This window comes from Hemibagrus wyckioides, linkage group LG18 (assembly GCF_019097595.1).
Source record: "Hemibagrus wyckioides isolate EC202008001 linkage group LG18, SWU_Hwy_1.0, whole genome shotgun sequence".
Taxonomy (NCBI): Eukaryota; Metazoa; Chordata; class Actinopteri; order Siluriformes; family Bagridae; genus Hemibagrus; species Hemibagrus wyckioides.
The window spans coordinates 15,894,595-15,912,129 of NC_080727.1; the positions used below are offsets into that span (position 1 = coordinate 15,894,595).

At 38.9% G+C, this 17,535-nt stretch overlaps 1 protein-coding gene across 7 annotated transcripts in view; it reads right to left on the bottom strand.

Annotated features, from left to right (window-relative positions):
• The window catches only part of rimbp2a (RIMS binding protein 2a), a 66,434-nt gene that overhangs the window by 13,174 nt on the left and 35,725 nt on the right, over window positions 1–17,535 (bottom strand). For 6 of the 7 annotated variants that reach the window (XM_058416075.1, XM_058416081.1, XM_058416080.1 and 3 more), the window contains 12 exons: window positions 17,396–17,485; window positions 12,657–12,779; window positions 10,548–10,652; window positions 9,342–9,392; window positions 8,154–8,337; window positions 7,094–7,230; window positions 6,621–6,700; window positions 5,927–6,036; window positions 3,293–4,093; window positions 1,927–2,078; window positions 525–1,349; window positions 252–380 (listed from right to left, as the gene is read on the bottom strand). In XM_058416075.1, coding sequence (XP_058272058.1) covers window positions 252–380; window positions 525–1,349; window positions 1,927–2,078; window positions 3,293–4,093; window positions 5,927–6,036; window positions 6,621–6,700; window positions 7,094–7,230; window positions 8,154–8,337; window positions 9,342–9,392; window positions 10,548–10,652; window positions 12,657–12,779; window positions 17,396–17,485 — 2,787 coding nt within the window. The remainder of the gene's footprint in view (window positions 1–251; window positions 381–524; window positions 1,350–1,926; window positions 2,079–3,292; window positions 4,094–5,926; window positions 6,037–6,620; window positions 6,701–7,093; window positions 7,231–8,153; window positions 8,338–9,341; window positions 9,393–10,547; window positions 10,653–12,656; window positions 12,780–17,395; window positions 17,486–17,535) is intronic. The other variant, XM_058416078.1, reaches the window with a different exon arrangement.

Here is a 17,535-nt window from a genome sequence, read left to right on the forward strand (position 1 = left end):
GATTCTAAGAGTGAACCCATGTCATTGAAACCTCCATAGTTGATATGCTGTCCTTGAAAACTTTAAAAGGTTAAAAATGGAGGCAGAGCCTAGCAAAGGGTCAACACGACATAATCAATGGCTAATAGTAATTGTTTTTTTTAATTATTTAGGCAAAACAATATATACACACTAAAAAGACAGTTTGACAAAATTAGCAATTACTGCTTCTTGCCTTAGAGCAGCATCATGTGATAATTGGGCTCCCGTACCTGCCTGCCCAGTTCTGAGCCCCTGAGGAAGTCATCCACAGATGCTCCTCTTCTGCGAGACTGATAGCTTTCCTCATCCTCTTCCTCATCTGAGTTCTGAGAGTGAAAGCCCTGACTTCGCCTCTCCATCTATATACAGCAAAATACTTTCAGAAACCTCAGTAACCATGTCTGATGCATTCGAACAGATTCTGCAGTGTGACATGAATCCTAATGAGGCCCCAGTACCAATATTTCTAAGTAAACAATTTTATTGCATCAGTCAGCACTCACCCGGCCGCTCTCTGCAGCCACTCTCTGGGCAGCTTCACGGGCGATGGCTTTGGCCATTGTATCCGGGATGAGCGTGCCTCTTGGTTGGGGAAGGATTCTCTGAGGAGAAGGTGAGCGGCGATTAGGGCATGGCGGTGCCTCGAGAGTGTGTCCATGTGGCAGAGCTGGGGGTAGGCCAGACGGAGAACACACAGGCTCCCATGGTTGTGCAGGACCCCCAGCAGGATGAAGCATGCCTGGTACCTGCTCTTTGGTTTCCAGTTCTCTGGCACTTGGTGGTCTCTGGGGATGGGGCAGCTGGGGAATGTGGGGCTGAGGCATTGGGATGGTGGGTTGAGGTATTGGGATTGTGGGTTGAGGTATTGGGATTGTGGGCTGAGGTATTGGGATGGTAGGCTGGGGTTGGGGGAAGGGGTGAGCAGGTAGAGCCTGGAGGTGAGGAGGAGATGGCTGAGTGGGATGGGGCACAGGATGGGGCTGGAGATGAGCGACTGGCTGGTTTGGGCAAATGGGAAGCGTTTGAAGATGGGAAATTGTATCAGGGCCAGCATGAGGGGGAAGCGGCTGCATTGAAGGCGGGAGTGCAGGGCGAGGAGGCAGGGGCTGGGGCACTTGGTGTGGTAGAGGAGATTGCATGTGGTGAGGTGGCAGGTGGGTTTGGGGTAGAGGCACGAGCAGGTTATTAGGAATGACGGCGACATGTGAATCTTGGCTTTCGCCTTGTGCTGATAAAGTCCTGACCACGACCTCATGGGCCTCCAAACACTGGATACAATTCAGATCCACTGTAGCAAAGTCAGCCAGTGGGTACAATACCTCAGCAATCTGAAACCAATAATAAGAACAAATGATTGTACTTGGAGTCCCATTTTTTTATGTACCCTGTCAATTTTCACAATGACAAATTTTTTTGATTTCAGTCATTCCTAATCTTTATCACTATAACTGTAATAATCCAGAGATTCACAAATATAATTTTCCCATCCTACTTTGAAATTCAAATGATCTAACTCATGAAGCTGTTTGCCTTCAGCTGATGAGCTAGAGAAAGTGTGTGAGTGTGTGAAATACAAAGCATTCTGCAATATGCTTTGCAGTGGATACCCAGAACAAAGACTGAAAACCCATGATTTTAGATGAGTAATGCCTTATTCTCTCCAACAGATGGCACAAGTAATACCTAAAACAACATTTCCCAGCCCTGAGAGTCAGGCTAACTCTAATCAAACCAGTCAGAGTTTTGACAAGCCAGAATTAAAGCTCTGCAGGAAAATAGACCTCCAGGAGCCACTGGCCTAAATCGTGACTGAAACCTTTTCTGATCTTCTCACTGATGATTTGCAATCTGGATGAATTACATAAGCATAGCTGATGATGAATGTTCAGTGAATCGTGCACTCACCCTCTGGCCCTTGGTGCACACTGCATAGCCAATGACGTTGGCACCATTGGAGGTCCCCATAGGCGTCAACAATGGAGGCTTCCAGTGGACCTGCAGAATCCCTGGAGCCTGTCCACACTGAACATGCACGTCCCTGGGTGGCAGAGGAGGGCCTGAAGGGGACAGATAATTAAATCCAGCCGGATCAGTGCAGTTTGAAACAGAGACTTCTCTCGGTTCAGGGCTCTGTCCGCCCACAAGGAATAGTCGATCTTTATGGCTCGATAAACAAGCGTTTTATAGTTTCCTCGATGTGGGAAAAGCTCTTTAGACTTTGAGACTAGCAAATTAACTCAAGTTAATTGTTGGCTCTTAAGATTAGGTGTATAATGCACTTAAATAATATCTTGTAAATAAAAGACATCTATATATGGTGTAGTTTGATTAGTTAATCCATGTGTCTTGTAGTGATGCTTCCTCCATCTATTGTTTGATTCCCTGCTGAACAGATTTCTGTTACAATTCAAATAAAATTTAATAGACTGCATGTGTATTAAGTACTTTTGAAAATGCTGTCTTGCCACATAAAAATGGTAATCACGCAATCTGCTTGGAATTTATGGATGGGCATGGCTTAAAAATTTAAGTAATCACTTTATTAGGGTAGTTAAGGAAAATGCTTCAAGGCTATGTGGCTGTTCTTTTGAAGGAAGGATGGATTTAAGATCAAGATAAAACTTTCAACTATGGTCATGGACATCCATTTAATTAGACCATTTTAATTTGCTTGTAATATGTTTTAAATAAAGAACATGCCTTGAAAACCTCTTCCTAGTCTGTTCCATACCATTCCACAACCACTTTAGAAAAGGATTTGTCTATCTAGAACTCAGAACTCCAGAGCAAGTTTTCAGAGTTTTTATAGTTTCACAAAGTCAGTCAGTTGAGGGTGCGAGGGGCTTGTTCTGCATTTTCAAAAGAACCCTTTTTTGCTCTGTATTGTGTGATCTCTCATATGCATCAACATATGTGTTTTCTACAATGTAAAAGAGGTAAAGATGGACAGGACAGACTCCATACATCTAGACAAAGATATCTGGTTTTAAAACCCAACAATTTCAACATTTTAAAACAAATTAAGAATTTTTGTTTAATAACTGATGGAACTGAATAATTGATCACCAGGATCCACTGGACAAGCTTGGTCTCAGGTCTTAAATCTTGGGTTACTAAGCCATACCTATTTAAACAGTTGCTCATTTCTATTGTGCTCTATTTTTTTGACAATAGACTTTCAATACCATCTAACAATACAGATTATTACAATATTATTATTATTATTATTATTATTACAGTTCACAATACACTGACATAAGTTGCATCTGACCTGCAGCCTGTGTGCAGAACTCGACCCCTGCCTCCTTTTTCTCTCGTTGTTCCAGTGGCATGTGCCAGGGCACCTGGTGTGGTTTGGCCACCACCCTCACCTTGTACACGGTGGTGGCTTTCAGGTTGCTGAAGCGCAGTCTGTAACAGCATGGCTTCACCACGGCATGCTCAACTCCATCCAAAAACACTGTATGTGAGTAGTTGCTGTTGCTGGGGAGCCAAGAGAGCTCCGCTGAGTCACGCATGATGTCGTCCAAGCGTAGGCCTGTCGGGGCCACTGTGACGTTCCGTCCCACTAGCATGGTGCAGCGGAGCTCATCCGACAGGCCTCGGTCCGTCACACTCTGAACTGACACGCGGTACGTGCAGGCAGCCAGCTCCAGCTTCTCCACCAGGAGTTTGGTCCTGCCACTGAACGGCACAGTGGCACGCACCTCCCCGTCTACTAAAACATTGTAGCCATTGATGTTGCCCCAACCGAGGGGCACTAGAGGTTGCTCCCAAGCAACGATGACGCTCCTTGCCAGCTGTTTGATTAAGTTGATTTTTCTCGGGTAAGGCACAATGTCATCAGCTAGCTCCTCAGCATCCAGAATGCCAGTCCCATTACTGCAGGGCCCGAGAGAGTCGATGCTTAGACTGTCCAGGGATACGCCTCCGTCTACGGCTGTTAGGCTTAAAGAGCCATGCTCCAGCTGACCCAGATCCTCTGCTCCATCCAATGAAGGCTTCTCCTTGTCCTGGACAAACTCTACAAAATTAGAAGGAACCAAGCCACGCTGGCCATCCAGCAGCTCTCCTGAAAGAATCATAGAAGATGAGGTCTGACTCATGCTTCACACTTCACAACAGTAACATATGAATCATGCAACACAACCACAGATTATGTAATATAAATGCGCTACTCCTGGCATATTGTGCACATAACTACAAATTAAATGGGATGTGGTAGCTCGGTGTTTAAGGCGTTGGGCTACAGATCAGAAGGTTGTGAGTTTGAATCCGAGGTCTGCCAAGCTGCCAATGCTGTGTCCTTGAGCAAGGCCCTTAACCCTCAAATTGCTCAGTTGTATAAAATGAGATAAATTTTAAGGGTGTCTGCCAGAAATGTAAATATAATGAGACCCCTGCATCTATAGGGTGGGGACCATCCAACAAAGGCCATATTCACAAAGAATCTTAAGGCTAGTGTTAAGTAACTCTGTTTGGTGAAAAATGTGTTCTAGTCCTATTCTTTATTCTTTCAGTCTAAGGCCCTGATACACTCAAGCTTTGAAAACATGTGCAAACAAAAAGCCCTAGCTGATTCACTAACAAACAGGTTAATTTAGCATCTGCTGTGTAATTTATTGCAGGCTGAAAGTCAGTCTGGGAACCAATTAACACCAAGTATTAAATTGCGGAATCCATTTCCTGCACTGTGAAGACAAAATGATACCACTTACAGGGTAAATCAAAATAATTCTAATATTTCTTAAAATGGTGAACAACTCAAAATTAAGGCTAGTATATATACATTATTCAGAGGTACATGTGGATGTCTGTGGATCTAAAGTTTTGTATCTGTGACAATTTTACATTTCCAGGGAGTCTCGTTGAGATCTGATCCCCAAATAGATCTGTATAGCCCAAATAAATTCAAATCAAGACCAAAATGATTCAGAAATTAATAACATTTCCACCCATGACTTTGCATGTGACATCATTTAAACAATTATTCACTGAAAATCCCACAACACACCCACTACATGCTCAATTTATTTGATTGCACACTGCAAATCAGCCTGTTTATTTCATATCGTGGTAAAATTGAATCACGGCCTCAGATTAAGTCATAAAGGATCTTTATGACTTTACGAAGGATCTTCTCTGGAACATTCAACTGTATCACAAACAGCTCTAAACTCACAAAAACTCCTAAATGATAATGACGGTTTTTTTTTGTGCATGTGTAGTTCAGTGATTTCAGAGTGTATCTGATAAACGCAATGCAATACAAAGAAAACAAGTGCTTTTTCAGTGAACCAGGAAGAAGAAGGAGAAACTTTCAGGGCCAGTTTAGTCCAACTCCTAGTGGTAAATTAATTATTCTGTGAATATTGCCCCTGGTTACTGGTGCACATTTTCCACTGATGGATGGGGTAGAGGGGGGCCAATGCATTATGTACAGCAACAGATGGACTTCAGTCAGTAGTTTTACCCGAACAATCTGCACTTCTAAAGAAAAAGGTGTACAATAACCAAATGTCCACAGTTCAGTTTGAATTCAGAGCTGTAAACTGTGATCTAAAGATAGACCTTTTAATTAGCGCAAAAAGGAAACCGTGATAAAAGCAGAGTAAGTGAATCAGTGAAAAGACGCTTTGGGGGTGTTTTTTTTCACCCGGCCATGTAGCTGCAGGGTGCTTGACAAATTAGCGGCCCTGCCAATTTGCAGTTTAATCTGCCAGGCCTTCAAGAAGCATTTATTAAACGCCTGCTGAAGAATGACATTAAACTCAACCCAAATTACTTATTAAATTATACACATCCTTGGGAGTCTTCGATATTTACAGCTGAAGCATAACCTAAAAATATACCTAGGTACTGATTTGGTCAAAACAACTTTTAGAGTTTAGAGAATGTGGTTCACCTTCATAGAATCCATCATCGTCCATGTCTCCATACACATAGAGATATTTCCCAGCAACCAGAGGCAGCTCAGCCTCAGGATGCTCATTGGGTCCATCGTAAGGATTGTAACTGTACAGAATGAGAGTGGAAGAGGAAGAATTAAAAAAACGTTTCAACATAAACAAAACATAAACAAAAATCGCTTTGTCCAAAACAACAATGTTTATGTACCTATCCAATTTAATACAACAAAACATTTACTTAAACTTAAATTGATGGAAAGAAAGCTTTCATTGACAACTTACTGTAGTCGAGTAAAAATGAGAGGAAATTAAAGATTAAAATGGAAATACGTTCATAAAATCATAAAACAACAAAAGTCAAGCCATAAAATAATCCTAAACAATCAGCTATAACAGATATAAATTAAACAAGGCAATAATATAACTAAAATAAAAGCAATGTAGAATCAGTGAATCAGAAAAATCTGTAATATTAGTGTAATAATTCTGTGATTTCAATATATTGCACCATATAACATGTTGATTTATATATTTTTATATATAATATATATATATATTTTATATATAATATAATATACAAAAATATATATATATATATAATATATATACAAATCACACAGAAAAATATGCCCTGCAGCAGATTACTATTATTATACAAAGGACATAAAAGCTGAAAAAAACCATCCATACCTGTAGCGGGCCGTGCAGAGACGAACCTGTCCTGTGTATCTTGCCTTGGACCTTGGAGCAGGACTCACCTCATCCCCCATCTGTGATTAGAGATTTTTAACTCATTTAAGGCACAAAAAAATGGTGTCAGTCTTGCGTATAGAGACATTACAGAAAAACGAACCTTGAAAAGAAGTAGCAGATATTGTTACTGGTTAATTGTGCTGAACTACTGTAGTTATATAAATACAGCTGCTACTAGAGCTTCTTATTGAAACTAAGAAATAATAATGGTGAACAGGCTACAGTCTAACAGTAGCACTTGCTACTAAGCCCACAAGAGATAATCTCAATGCAACATAAAAGACTTCTGGATTGCTTGTGTGAACGCTGGCCAAAGAAGCAAATTTCCAATGGCAAGACATCCATTGATCCTGGATGAAAGGCTACAGCACTTTTAAGGTGAAAGGGATTTGCCAAAAGGATGAACACACCTCTGAGGTGCTCATTGATTGGGGTCTTGCTGTTATGGCGATGTCAATGTGCAACGGCGTCTCAGGCGTGTCTCTGCTGACCTGCAGTGGCTGGAGGAGCTCAGAGATTAGCGGAGAACCTGCAGATCTCTCATCACCTGCACAACATAGAGTTACACAGCCAAACGCCAGCGCCTGTCAATCACCGCCGGGCCTCGACAGTCACCTGAGAGAGACGCTCTGGGTTTAATTTATACGAGAGAAAACGATTCATTAAGCTGCATGCTTCAGAACACACAGAAATAATGAACTCACAATTACTACTTATAGAGGAAGTCAAGCTTTTATTCTGTCCAAAAAGGCAACAGATGATCTTAAATATCTGTCAGTTTTGCCATAGTTAGTATATGTATACCAAGTAACTGTATAATTTGAGTAATTTTTCTCAAATTTAAGAAAAATACAAATTTCAGCCAAGAAATTAATTTTTTCCTCTCAGCGTTCATCCTCTCTGATCATCTGACTTTCATGTAAAATTTTTCTTACAGATTTTTTAAATTATGTACATATAATACAATATAATTATAATACTATAATAATGTTTTTAACATAAGACAAAAAATGAAATTGTATTATGCAGATATTAATATTTTTAAAAATAAATGAAAAAATCTCATAAATGTTTTAATACTACCTAGTTTATTCCTTACTAATTTATTAAAAGATAACTAAAATTTTATGAGGGTCTGTAGTCCTTTATGTACATATTTCATATTTAAATCATTCAATATTCAGTATTTCATATATAAATATATTTAGTAGGAAAAAAAAGTCCTCTTACTTCAAATAACCTGAACAGATCATTATTTCCTCACTAGAAGACAGAGTTAAAGTGTGATGATGATTAAAACCATCGTATGAACAATGTTAATGAAAACGACAGGGGTAGATTATATAATTATAACGTCTTCTGTTGTTACAATTGCAAGCAGAAATTGGGTGACGCTGTATGACATTTTAGCTTCTTTTTAAGGGACAGAAGAACTCATAGTAAACAGATTTTCAGGAGGCTCTTGCCCACCTTTCCCAGTGCGACTCTGCAGCTCGTTGAGGAGGTTACAGATTGTTCTCCGTGACGTGGTGGTTTCTGGACGGAGCTCACGATCGGTGTGCAAACCCAAGCGAAATTTCTCCAACTCTTTGGACAGAATATTACACTTGTCACTCTGAATCTGGCATTTCTGTTCCAGGTCCTCAACTTTGATCTTTGTGGTGTGGAGAAGAGAAGAGTCATATTTTTACTAGGTATTATACAACTCTCTGTTTCTTTTGGTTCTTTATGGACATTAATCCTTTCATAGAAAGGCACAGATATGAGACGTGCATTTAAAATCACATTATATAACATAAATATGCTAATCATCTAAACACAACACAGATAAGAAATACACTTGCTAAGCTGACATGGAAAGATTTGCTCCATTCACTCCTTAATGGACTATTTGTCTTAAACTGCACAGCCTACATGCAATAACCATTTATATAATGCTTATAAGGATGAGATAGTCCAACTGATAAACAGTCACATCATTATTTGTGTCATTTCCTGTCATCATCATTATCATCAGCCTCTCATTCAGTTTAGCACATCTGTTAAGAGAACTATACGAGGTCATATCTTATCCAAGACCATGCAGAAGTCTGTAGGGATGCATAGTAAATTGCTCCAAGACTGCTTCCACATACAAGGTATACTGGATGTGTGTATTAAAAGGGTCTTAGTCCACTTAGCAGCATGCTTAAAAACTCCTTTAGCCATGATCAATCAACTCCAACACTCACCCTGGAATGGCTTTTTGCCATCTGCTTTATTAAATAATTATCTAATCATTTATTTAATGAAATACCTGCACCATTGCTGGATTTGTATTTCCATTGCTGAGTTTCTGACCTATAAAATAACCCAACACACTGTTCAACCATCTTCCTTTCCCTTTTGTAATTCATCTAATTAACAAAACCACACTACTATTCACTCTGGTACAGAACACTTCTTCAACATTAAATGAATTAAATGCTTACACTTTCAGCACACATTAGCACACATAAAAACCTGTATCTGGTTTCCTCTCCTGACTTTGCACTTGATGTCATTCACATAAATGTTATTTGCTAATCACCCACAGTTCCCACAGACGTGATGCATGCGATAAATCTTCTCATTTTAGGAAATAATTCCTAAGGATGATCTAGAGGTTTACGATCTTACCTTCAGCAGATGAACCTTTTCTTCATGCTCTTTATCAGCCTCAGCCTGAGCCTGGAAACAAAGCACAACATATAGCTTCATATATCTATACACAACAATATCTTTTATCACACAGTGCTCTTAAATCCTTGAGTCTGAAGGGGTTTCCATAACAGCACTTTCTGATTGCTCTGAATGTTTTGGCTGTAACATAGATCACAGGTTTATATTAATGCACTTGTTCTTATACTTTATAGTTTCTATAGTAACAACTCAATCACACGGACTTATATGGTGGATGTGCCACATAGCCTAGGACTAATAATGAACAGATTAGATTACTGTGTATAGCTTAAATGATGACAAGATCATGTTCACCTTCCAAGATGACATGAAGCTTAATCTCATACTGTAAATAGGAGAGAAATCTACTGTGGAGCTGAGTGTGTTTAATATGAGATGATATAAATCCATAAATTGGGTCTCTGTGTGTGTGTGTGTGTGTGTGTGTGTTTTACGCAGTTTTTGTTGTTTTATTGAGGACATGAATAAAATGTAATAATAATATTAAGAATGTTTAAGAATGCATGAAAACAATTGTAACAAAAACAGCTACAATACTGCTAGTCCAATTTCTCTCAGTGTCAACACAGCAACATTGTCCATCCTGAACAAATCCTATCATGTTAGGAAGCTGGGGTCAGAGCAGAGGGTCAACCATGATAAAGTGCCCCTGGGGTAGAGAAGGTTAAGGGCCTTGTGCAGGAGACCAAATGCATGGTGCTAGGGCTTGAACCTAAAACTTTCTGATCAGTAACCCGGCACCTTGAACCACTGAGCACTCACTGCTCTTCCTGCTTCTGTGTCACACATCACAGTGATACTAGCCAAATGTGAGCACCTGTAAGCTTGCATATGCAGAAGAAGTCTGACAGTGCTTTCTTCTGCGTGTGTTAGGTTTTTGTGATGCAGCATGAGTAGCAGTTCAAAATAATGCTTTTTGGCTGGCTTCACATGTGTCAGTGGAAGCACGTGTTAGCCTTCACTCTCTGGTTGGTGTCTGTCATTTTTTAGGGGAGAGCTGGCTGGTGGGTGGGAATCAGCAAGTGGCCAAATTGGGGAGAGAAAAAATAAACTCAGATGCTGCTGGTTCTCATTAAGGAAAGCATTATCCTGTAAGTGTGTGTGTGTGTGTGTGTGTGTGTGTGTGCGTGTTCAGTTCTATGCCTTTCGCAGAAGCTGGATCTCCTGCTGTGTGGAGCTGAGGTTCTCCAGGGCCTGTTCATGCTCTGCCTCCAGCTGCTGCCTTGCTTCTGCAGCCTCGCACATACGCTGACACACACACACACACACACAGAAAATATTAATAAGGATTTTTCAGGGTTTATATGGAAGCTGGCAAAAAATCATCAGTGTGTGCACAGACAAATATTGCGGAAATGACATAAAGAAACAGTTGCATACCAAATCAAGCTGCTATAACATAAATGATACCTGGAACTTGCTCTGTGGATGCTCTTCAACATTAAATGTAACTATAAATGGATAAAAAGTACTTTTTTTGGCTTGTTTTTATCAACGAAAACAATTATTTCTTGAAAAATTCCTGAAGAATAAAACACATGCTGTTAGAGGAAAATAACTTTGGAGTGGTAACAGTAACTCTGCTTCATCACAATGCCTCATCACTCTATGTTGTATTTTACTACAGCAGCACCACACACCATTATAAACAAGTTGACAGATCATCCAGCATTACTTCATAAAAGACTTGGTGAAAGCCTTATGAACAAGTTTAAACTTAACAGGAAGTGAACTTCGGAACAGGAAGCAAAGTCAGAATTAAGTCTGTGAAATGAGTTGCAAGGCTTAGAAAAATAAAGCAGCTTAAAAGCTCTGACTTTCAACTTTATTTTTTCCTCTCAGGGAGAAGTAAAGCTTCACTGACACACACACACACACACACACACAGTTTTACATAATTGCTGACTTGGAGAGTACATTTCAGCATATTTAATAAATAAGATACTAAAAATGTACTCCGCTGTACATTATAGATCTCACAGCTTCTAAATTAATGTTCTAATCACCATACCATCTATTATCATTAAATAATGAGAAACCAAGAATGAGAGCCATTCGATTAACAGACCTCTTCCTCCATATCGAAAAGAAAAAATCTAAAAGTAGCATTGAGAAGGTAATGGATCATAAACAAAACAAAACGAATGACTTGCTTTTCCTCTTAATCACTGTCCTGTCCCCTTTCATCATCCCTCCATCATTCTCTTTATTACATAATCAATAATGACTCGTGTGGAAAAGATAAACACTTCTTACATGATTTTTTTTTCCTCAATGTAAAAGGAAAATAGAAATCCAACTACTTTTAAAGCCTTTTATCTTCAGTACTCCAGTACTACACTTGAATTCAAGTAGATCAGGTGAACTGTGACCGTTAAACTTAAAGTACTTCTTTTCTGGCCTGGTGACTAAAAAAAGACTTCTGTTCCTGTGTCCTTGCAGTGGACCTGCTTGACAGAAATAACATGACTTAATTCAACTAATATATAAACGGGTGTGATCAAACAGGAAGTTTGAGGAAACATTTTGAGGTAGGAAAAATGACATGCTGTGGCTAGTTTTTAATAAGCTTATCAAATTGTCATGACTGACATATTACATACATATTATATGATTCGTATATACATAAGGTTTTGTAACAAAAACATAAAGATTACGTTAAATTTATGTACAAATGTGTATAATTTAATCCTTTTAGATTACCAAACATGGTTCAGCATGGTGTAGGTTGACTGAGTCATGAGAGAAAAAGTTATGGATTTAATGGATACATGACTGGATGCATAAAATTCCACTTTTTTCCCATGTTTAAGTGATGGGTTTTATGTGCATTAAATGGTGTTTTTTTTTCAAGGTATTGCAATAAAAATGGGAAAAGGGCAGACTGGAAAATATACTGTAGTATATAAAATTTATAGTTTATATACATTTTTTTAAGTCATATGCTATGCTGCCACTTGACGAAATATTGGTGCTTTAGTTTTACCACTGTGATTTTTATTTAATCCATTCACAGTGACTTTTAGAGGTTTACTACAAACAATATTACAATATGTTTATAATTTGGTGAAGCTATAAATAATTTTGGAAAAGTCCTATTACTGAAAATTGATCAACTGAACACGTATGTTACAAATAAGCAATGTAAAGATCTGAATGAATAAATATATGCCTGTCAAATGAGTTATTCCTGAATGTTACCCACTTGTCATTATTACTGATGAACTAGTGAACATTCCTAAGGTTCCTCACCTTTAGGGCCTGCTCAAGATCCTCCAGTTTGCCTCGGAGCTCATCTTTTTCCCGTCTTGCCGTGTCCCTCTGCTCACTTACACTCGCCAACGTCGCTCTGAGCTGCTCATAGTCTGACTTTACCTTTACATGACAAGCAGCAGGGAAGAGAAGCAAGAAAGAGCATTTACGGAGCTCTCATTCAGACTGTTGTGTGCCTACATGCATTGTGGCTGATGCTGCTACGTTACTGTAGTGAAGAATCAAAGAACTGAGCGGTTAAATAAAATCCATGGTGGGAAAATCTCCACCAAAACGTAGCTGATTCAGCAGCAGAGATTCGGCAGTTTTCACGAATAATGAAAACTTACTGCTGTTCACACTCTCTGAGACGTAAGCACTATTACTTCTAAACATCATTAATCTTCCTGACATGGTCATTTATTAGAAGTTGCACTTCCTGCACTACACTCTTCATGTCTAGACCCAGAGATATATAAGACCATAATGAAGATACACAGTTAGGGATGCACCAAAGATTAAAGTGGAATTTTAGGAAAATTAATGCTATGTGCCACCACATTTTTTTAACTGTAATTTAGCTGTAGTCAATCAGCGGTGTTAGCTTCTTCAGTTTTGCATGGAACTATGAGGCTTATGTAAATTGGAAATAATCAAAATTTTTAAACAATTTTTGTTTTTAAAAAACAAACATCTTCTATAGTACATCTGTGCCTTCAAATAGGGTCACGCCCCCCTATACCCATGTCCCACATTCCCTGCCCTATTTGCCCTATCTTGTTGTTTTAAACACTACCAAATCTTTATGATATATATATATATATATATATATATATATATACACTGCCAGTCAAAAGTTTGGACACATCTTCTAATTCCATGGTCTTTTCTGATGTTTATTTCTTTCTACATTGTAAAACAATGCTGATGGCGGCCGAAATACACAATAATGTCCTTTGAACAGTTGATATTGAGATATGTCTGCTACTGATGCTCTGTAAAGCCTTCATCACGGCTCTAATCTGAGGTGCTGTTAATTGGTGATTTCTGAGGCTGGTAACTCTAAATGAACACCTGACCTTCGTGTCTTAAAATAACAACTGACTGTTTTTTGTTGTCATTACATATGGATTACTTAAGTCCATGTGTGTTATTTCATAGTTTTGAAATCTACAGTATTGTTCTAGAATGTAGAATATAAATCCCTAAACAAAAAACATTGAATTAAAAGGTGTGTCCAAACTTTTGACTGGTAGTGCATTTATATATATATATATATATATATATATATATATATATATATATATATATATATATATAAAATCATATAATCTAATATAATTTGGAATGGTTTATTCACCTAAATCTCTGAATATACGTTTTAAATTGATAACCCAAATAAAAGCCTAATTACATAGTTACATAGTGATATGATGTAACTACATACCAAAAACATGAAACCTCCACACTCTAACATACTACAAATAGTAAAAAGAGCTCTTAACAATATACCTTTAAACAGGTTTTTATTAAATAATATTTGCATTTTACATGCTGTATGGTTTGTGTCGGATTGCATGTCATAGACATAAATAATGGCTTTTGTCTGGTGAGTCATAAAAAGTTTCTCTCATACATATGCAAGTACAGTTCCTATAGCAACTTGGACCGAAAAATGAGAGATGACAGCGCACAGCAAAATAGATGTATGCACTTGCACCTTCTCCACACCAGGAGGTGGCAGCAGTAAGCGGAGAGCTACAAACAATCCAAACAGTCATAACTCCATCTTGTAGCCAAGGCACTTTCCTCATCAGTGTCACTACTCCATCCGCTCAATCTTCTGCTCAACTGCACTGTGCATGAGTGGCGTAAATCAGACGCGGCACGGAACGGGAAGAAGGTGACCGAGTTTTTAGCTCGGTGCATACCAATTTCTGTTTTCCTTTCCCTGAATATTCATGGAGAGCACTACCACCTGCTAGTTTTAAAAAGGTGCAAGTGCAGAAGATTTGTCTGTTTGTCTTGAAATGCTAAATGAGCACTGACACCGGTTCTTAGACTTCAGATTAGACTGTAGATTGACATGTTATGGCATTCCTGTTTAGAAGCTCGGTAATTTGTGTTGTCTCTGGAGCAGAATCACTCAGGGGGCAGACACGCTCCGTTTCATTTATCAGGATATATTTCACCAAAGCAGGACTGAAGAAATGAGTCGATTTGTATCTCACATCGATCCAAGTGTGGCAGATGAGAAAATGTCTGCTCTGATGTCAGGGTGCATCTGTCCTGGGCGTTTTTACTCTCTCTGCCCCGTATCGTTAACACCTCACCCATATGCTGTAACGAGTCCTTGATCATGGGGGGGGCGAGAGCAAACGAGAGCAAACGAGAGGCAGGGTGGGCAAGAGTCACTATCTGATTGAGCAGCAGGCATTTTATCTTCGGCACTACTCTGGGGTTTGGACAGATGGTTCCTTTTCACTGGACAGAGAGAGAAGAAGAACAGGATAGGGATTACGCTGAGAGAGAGACAAGCCGTGGCCAGGCCACTTGGCAAAAAGCACCAGCGATAACAACACCATTAATGGACGGAGCCCCAATCTGCTGCTCTCAGAGTGTTATCCGTTGTCAGTGGTGAGAAGACACTGGTCTCAGTTTGAATGCCACCAGAAGTTATCCAAATAGCAGCCAGGATGATGATGATGAAGATGAAGGTAAATGTAAACCCCCTGAATCTCACAGTATTGCACTGAATATTTTCAAAAGAGACAATCTTGCCAGCATACAGGAACAACCGGACTGAAGGCCGGATCTATTAAACTGCTTGAGAGCATTATTGAAAGCAATTCATTCACATTCTGCACATGGCAAGATGCAAGAATTGGACTTCACATCCTCATACATATGTATTCGAAGGAGAAACATGCAAAAGAAGGCGCAAGAGAAAAGAGAAGTGTGGCTGGTTACATATTCTGTATTTATAATGGAAATGACGTAAAAAAAAAATATATATATATATATATATATATGGGGTAGAAGATTTTAGATCTAAAATATGACAAATCAGCAACGTTGATGGACAGACATTATTAGAAATAAAAAAAAATAACAATATACATATACAACAATGAAATATATGAGCTGAGCACCATTGTATGTGGAAGTTCTACAGCTGATTACAAGTAAGCCATCTATATTTCAAATCTATTTGGAATTCATGCTGTTAACTCTCAATATCAAGTCCAAAAAAGTTGTTTCTGTCAGTGAAGCAAGGATGAAAAATCAAAATAAACTATCAGAGAGATAGCAAAAAACATTAAGAGTGGCAAAATCAACTATTTGGTGCATTTTTAAAATCAACGAATGCACTAGAGTGATCAGGAACCAAAGAGAACGCCAAAAGAACACCATGAAGACCATTCAAAACAACTGTGATGGATGGCAGAGAAACTCTTTCCCAGATAAAGACAAAATCATGACATCCCTCAGGATGTCAGCATAATTGTGCCAAAGTCAACAATCAAGAGAAAACTTCACCAGAGTAAACCACAAGATATAAACCACTGATAAGCCCCCAAAACAGCAAGACCACATCAGACTTTTTAAAAGCCTGTACAGTTATAGGAGAACATCCTGTAGATAGATGAAACATAAATCAACTCATACCCGAATGAAAAGCACAGAAGAATATGGCGAAGGGAAAGAACTGTATATGATTCATAGCGTCTTCAGCTTATATCATGGCCTGGTCATGTTTCTGGCTGCCAATGGAACAGGTTCCATTAAATTTATGAGGATGTGACTGCTGACAATAGCAGCAGGATGACTTCTGAAGTGTATAGGGCTATATTATCTGCTTACATTTAGACAAACGCTTCAAAAATCATTGGACGCCACTCTCAGTGCAGATGGACAATGCCCTGAAGCATATTTCAAAAGCAACCCAAGGCAAAGAAGTGGAATGTTCTTTCCAAGTCAATCACCTAGCCTGAATCCAACTGAGCATGATTTTTTATTGCTGAAGGCAAAACTGAAGGGAAAACACCAAAAAAGAACAAGGAGGAACTGAAGACAGCTGCAGTAACGGCCAGGCAGAGCATCACTCTGGTGATGTCTATTTGTTCCAGACTTCAGATGATTTGTATCAAAAGTTTCTTTTATGATTGTCAGTTTGTCCAATTACTTTTGGTTCCTTAAAAGGGGGAGGGCGCATACAAAACATGGTGTAATTCCAATACTTTTTACCTGATTAGAATGCAAATACCAAGAATTAAAGCGGAAGTCTGCACTCTTTTTAGTCATCACTAATATACCGTGGGAAACAGTTAAAATAAACTATTCATCTGTCTGGAAACAAATATTTATGGACCTGTCTGTATATGTATAAACAGTCTTAATTAAAGAAAAGGGTTAAGTAACATTTTCACAACAGGCAAATGTGTCACAGATGTGTGTTTTTTCATTTTAATGAACACCTCATTAACAATAAAAAAAAAGAAAGAAGTCAAGCGCTTTGGGACTCACTCGCTAGACTGCGCTTCATTTTACAGAAGACATTTGAAAATATTGCTTACTTAGGATTACAAACTTTGAGTTCACATCAGGCCGAGGTTATTAGCGGTTATCGATCGGACCGTGGTGTCAGATTTTGTTATATGGATGCGGTGGAAGCCACATGAAACTTTGTAAGAGCTGAGTAAAAAAATCAGACATATAATCTGTTGATGAAGTCCTACCTCCTCGTACTGCTCCGCCTTCAGGCTGTGACTGAACAGCTGGATATTGAGGCGTTTCCTCTCTTGTTTTGCCCGCTGGAGCTCATGCTTCTGTCAGATAGAAACAGGAAGCAGAAGATTAGCCTTGTGCAGTGCAGTAA